This window comes from Uloborus diversus, chromosome 2 (genome assembly GCF_026930045.1).
Source record: "Uloborus diversus isolate 005 chromosome 2, Udiv.v.3.1, whole genome shotgun sequence".
Classification (NCBI taxonomy): domain Eukaryota; kingdom Metazoa; phylum Arthropoda; class Arachnida; order Araneae; family Uloboridae; genus Uloborus; species Uloborus diversus.
Window position 1 is genome coordinate 87,865,594 of NC_072732.1, and position 5,601 is coordinate 87,871,194.

The 5,601-nt window shown below is 35.4% G+C and overlaps 1 protein-coding gene across 1 annotated transcript; it reads left to right on the forward strand.

The window, feature by feature from the left end:
- The first annotated feature begins 237 nt into the window (after positions 1-237).
- On the forward strand, positions 238-5,167 carry LOC129216409 (uncharacterized). The gene is made up of 2 exons (XM_054850624.1): positions 238-2,439; positions 2,525-5,167. The coding sequence occupies exons 1-2, from the start codon at positions 238-240 to the stop codon at positions 5,165-5,167; spliced, it is 4,845 nt and encodes a 1,614-aa protein (XP_054706599.1).
- Positions 5,168-5,601: the final 434 nt, after the last annotated feature.

Here is a 5,601-nt window from a genome sequence, read left to right on the forward strand (position 1 = left end):
TTTAGAGGCCCTAGAAGAGCTATTGAATCAATTGCATATTAAAGCAGAAATTTTAAAGAAAATTGATGAAGATATCGAACCGTTGTTAGAATTAGAAGAATACGAAAAAGAACTGATATCAGCATATGAGTACGGGGGGGGGGGGCTGAAAAAGTTTCGAACACAATATTTCGCGCTCAAAGAAAATTAAAGGAAATTAAATTCTCTAATAATAGCCAAGCGAACATAAGTTCGAACATGAGCGAGAAATTAATATTCGAAACAAAACACGTGAAGCTTCCAAAATTGAACATTCAAAAGTTTTACGGTGATTGCACTCAATTTTATTCCTTTTACAACACTTTCAAAGTCTCGATTCATGAAAATGAAACGCTTTCAAAAACTGAGAAATTTAACTACCTAAAAAGTTATTTAGGCGGCCCTGCAGCTAATGCAATTGCGGGTTTTGAAATTTCAGATGAAAATTACGATTCTGCACTTCAAATATTAAAAGAACGATTCGGACAAAAAGATGTCATAATTAACAGCCATATGAACAAATTGCTTAACTTATCTCCTGTTTACAAAATTACCGACATTCCAAAGCTAAAACGGATTCACAATGAAATAGAAGTTAACGTTCGGTGCCTTTCCGCTTTAGGATTGGAGTCAAATTCCTATTCTTCAATGCTGTTAGCAGTAGTATTGAAAATAATCCCCCATGAATTGGCATTGGAATATAATCGACAAAATAAGAAAATCTCTTGCGTTCCAGACATAAATCAATTCTTGAATTTCTTGCAAACAGAAATATTAACAAGAGAACGAACTTATTCGTGTAGGTCGAAGCCAATTGAATCAAACAGTAAGAATAAAAATTCACCTTTGTCTAATAGACAAGATAGCGCTCTAAATTCCACCAGCGGTTTTTTCGTTGCTGCGAAGAATGGAAATGAAGCTTTCGCTGATAAGAAAACGGATAATTGTTTATTTTGCAAAAAAGAACACGATGTTCTCAACTGTCGCTTAAGTGTTGAAAAAAAGAGAAACGTATTGAAGAATCAAGGTAGATGCTTTTTGTGCCTTGGATTAAGACACCGTTTGAAAGATTGTTTATCGGGAAGGAATTGTAAGTACTGTTCCGGTAAACATAATGAAAATATTTGCTACAAGTTTAACAATTTGGCTAACGATAAATCTAATAAAGAATCTCTTGTGGGCAATGGGACGGAAAATGTAATTTCTGCTGTATCGCATATGGGAAATAGAAATAGGACTCTTTTGCAAACGAGTTACGTGTTTGCAAAAAATGAAATCTTAGATTCGAACTGTGGTACACGCGTTTTGCTGGACTGTGGTTCGATGCGTAGCTTTACCACGCAAAACATAGCTAATAAATTAAAATGCAAAGTACTAAGGAAAGAAAAATTATCAGTGTACACGTTTGGAAGTAAAACCCCGATCGAAAAACACTACGATGTCATCAAACTTACGTTAATCAACAGAAACTCTCCCGACTTAAAAATAGAAATTGAACTGTTGGTTACAGACGAAATATCAGGATCAAATATTCCCCCTCCCGAAGTTGAAGACTCTAAGGGTATGAAACTCTTAAAAAATATGACACTCGCGGATTTTCCAGAAAGTAAAGAACCCATTACAACTTTGATTGGTGCTGATTATTATTATAACGTTGTAACGGGAAATATTAAGCATTTGAGCAAAACACTAGTTGCAGTTGAAACAATTTTCGGTTGGTGTTTACAAGGGAAAAAGAGTGAAAATAACTTTTCCTTAATGATGAATGTAGTCGTAGAAAATAGCGCGATTTCAGAACAAATTCAGAAGTTTTGGGACTTAGAAACTTCAGGTCTTATTGATTCGAAGCAAGATGCTGACCCAACAGAAAGTGAAATCATGAGACAATTCGAGTCTCAGATCAAATATGAAAACAAAAGATATACAGTGGGGTTACCCTGGAAGTTAGAAAAGCGGGATTTAAAAGATAATAGGAAGATAGCTGAAGAGAGATTTTCTAGACTTAGAAACAGATTTTATAGAAACCCAGAGTTGTATTTTGAATACAAAAAGGTGATAGAAGACTATTTACGACAAAAAATTATTGAACCAGTTATTAACACAGATGAGGAAGACGAAGTTAAATTTTACCTGCCCCACAGAGAAATAATTAGGAAAGATCGTGAGACGAGTAAATTGCGTATAGTTTTCGATGCCTCCTCTCATGATTCTAATTGTTTATCTTTAAATGACTGTCTTCATATAGGTCCAAATTTATATTCTGAAATATTTGATATTTTATTGAGATTTCGCTTTCACCCCATTGCTTATACAACGGACATGAAACAAGCATTTTTGCCAATTTCGCTCAAAGAAGAAGATCGAAATGTTACTCGTTTTTTCTTTACCGATGACCCCTCAGACGAATCTATTGCACCCCAGGTTTATAAATTTACTCGCGTCCTATTCGGCATCAGTAGCAGTCCGTTTTTTATTGGCAGGAACTTTGAAATATCATCTGAAACAGTATACTGAAAAATATCCGGTGACTACAAAATTTTTAAATGATAATATTTATGTCGATGATATCATCTGTAGTCTTGCATCTGTAGAGGAAGCCTTATCTCATACATTAGAGTCCATAGTAATTTTCGAAGATGCTAGTTTGTCACTACACAAGTGGCGCACTAATTCGAAGACCCTACGCGAATTGTGGAAAAAACATGGAGTGATTTCGAGTGATAATGCCGAATCCCTCAAAGAAGAAAATATGACTTACAAAGTCTTGGGTATAGCATGGGACAACTTAAAGGACATTCTTTATTTTGATGTTGGAGATCTAGTCAAATTTGTTTCTAGAAGAACTGACACTAAACGTTACGTGCTCCAGGTCATAGGACGCATCTTCGATCCTATCGGAATTTTAGGTCCTTTTACAGTGAGAATTAAATGTTTGATGCAACAGATTTGGGCGTTACGTATTGATTGGGATGACAGATTACCCGAAGATCTAAGTTCGTTATGGAGAAGCTGGTGCGAAGAAGTTTCTCAACTGACGGAAATTTCAATCCCACGCCATTATTTTTCCGAAAACCTAAATATTGATATCAAGACTCTTGAACTTCATTTCTTTTGTGACGCAAGTATGAAAGCATTTGGAACAGTTGCCTACATGCGTGTTTTATCTCGAAATGAAGACGTTCGAACGGCCTTTGTAGCTTCTAAAAATAGAGTTGCTCCGATAAAATCTCTTACATTGCCTCGGCTGGAGCTCATGGCTGCAGTACTGTCAGCAAAATTAAGTTTTAATGTTTTGAAATCCTTGAAACGTGACATTCCGTGCTATTTCTGGTCTGACTCGAAGATAACAATTTTTTGGATAAAAGGAAATCCTGAAAAATTCAAACCTTTTGTCAAGAATCGGGTTGAAGAAATTCGCAAATTCACAGCACCTTCAGACTGGTTTTTTTGCCCCGGAAAAGTCAACCCCTCAGATACCTTGTCGAGGGGAGCAAAAGTTTCTAAACTGCTAGAAGATCCAACCTGGCTGACAGGACCGCAGAGGCTAAAAAATTCTCCAGAATACTGGCCGAAGTCAGAAAATGATGAAGCAATAAATACAGAAGAATTAGAATACAGAAAGAAATCGAAGGACATCTTTCAGTGTGAATGTCTTGTTGAAGAAAAGGAAAATCCAATCAACATTACTAAATTTAGTAATATGGAGAAGTTGGTAAAGATTACAGCTTGGGTGAAGAAGTCGATCATGAAATTTAGAAAGATTTCTAATATAGAAAACACATTGACCGCTGAAGAATTAATAGAAACTGAGAATCATCTGATAAGATTAGAACAGAAGATCTTTTTTAAAGAAGATTACGAATCCTTGAAGAATGGAGATCCGATTCAAAAAGACTCTGATTTGTTTAACTTTTTGCCATTCATGGATGAAAATGAAATTATCAGACTAGGAGGAAGATTAGAATTTGCTGAATTATCTACAGAAGAAAGACATCCTATTATTCTTCCAAAACGGTCCTGGCTGACATTTTTAATCACAAGAAGAGAACATGAGAAAATGATGCACGGTGGAACAGCTTGCACTTTAGCTCGAATTCGGCAACGTTTCTGGATTCCAAAGGGACGGCAATTAGTCAAGAGTGTAATCAAAAAGTGTCTAATCTGCCAAAAATATCTTTCGAAGGCTGCTAATCAAATTACAGCTCCGTTGCCGTTTGACAGAAGTAACGCCTCGCCTCCATTCTCAGTTTGCGGATTAGATTTTGCGGGACCGATTTATGTGAAAATTTTTAAAGAAGTTCGAAAATCCTATATAGTTTTGTTTACCTGTGCGATTACTAGATCAATTCACCTTGAACTCGTTAGCGATATGACTACAGATTCCTTCTTATTGGCACTTCGAAGATTTTTAGCTAGAAGAGGAAACTGTAAGGTAATATATTCGGATAACGCGAAAACCTTTAAAAGGGCGAGAAAAGAAATAGAAGATTTATCAAAAATTATTTCTGACAAATTACTTTCGCAATTTCTAACTAAAGAAAGAATAGTTTGGAAAAATATAATTGAAAGGGCGGCTTGGTGGGGAGGTTTTTACGAGCGACTTGTGAAATCCGTAAAAGATTGCCTGCGGAAAATTGTAGGGAAAGCTTTATTAAATTTTGAAGAAATGTCTACATTGCTTACAGAAATAGAAACCGTCCTCAACTTGCGACCGCTAACTTACGTCTATAATGATAATAGTGAACCTTTGCCTTTGACACCAATGCACTTCCTAAATTTTGGACGAGAACCTCAATATCCTATCAATTTCGCAGGAATAGTAGAAAATGAATCGAAAAGATCTTCACTTTTGAAACGGAAAAAATATCAATCTCTTCTTCTCCGGCAATTATGGATAAAATGGAAGCAGCAATATTTACTTGACCTCAGAACTGTTCACTCTTTGAATAATCCAAACAAACAACCGGCACTTAAGATAGGAGATGTAGTGCTCATCGAAGAGGATTCCAAAAACAAGCTGCTATGGAAACTCGGAAAAATTGAAAGAGCGTTTCTCGGACGGGATAATAACGTACGCTCATACGAAGTTAAAACTGCTTCTGGACTTTTGCGGAGAACGATACAACACTTGTATCCCTTGGAACTTTGAACTTTTGAAATTTGAACTCTATATTAATTTAAATTGAACATTTATTTATATTGATATTTTGCACTAACCTTTAAATTTGATGCTTAATATTTAGCATAGTTCACTAACATTTTTAGAATTATATTTAATATTTGAAATTTGAAAATGTTTTGATTCATGCATAATTTTGATTTATTGATTTAATATTTTGTGTATTTGAAATTTCGAAATTACGATTTTGTAATTAATACATTATTTGAAATTGAGATATTGATGAACTCTTGAAAGAGTTCATGGTGGGGAGTGTGTGGAAAATTATTTGATTTGAAATGGCAACAGCCATTCAACGCTTCCTAGCATGAACTCGAATCAAGAGTTCAGTCGCCACTGAATCACCTTTCGATGAATGTTGAAATTTCGATGCTTTGATGTGACGAGAGTCACCCCTTTTGATG

Excerpts from the sequence above, each read along its gene's own strand:
- LOC129216409 (XM_054850624.1), top strand. The coding sequence starts at position 238 with ATGAGCGAGAAATTAATATTCGAAACAAAACACGTGAAGCTTCCAAAA. Across the intron at positions 2,440-2,524 it reads ACGAATCTATTGCACCCCAG|TATACTGAAAAATATCCGGT; the intron begins GTTTATAAATTT and ends CATCTGAAACAG.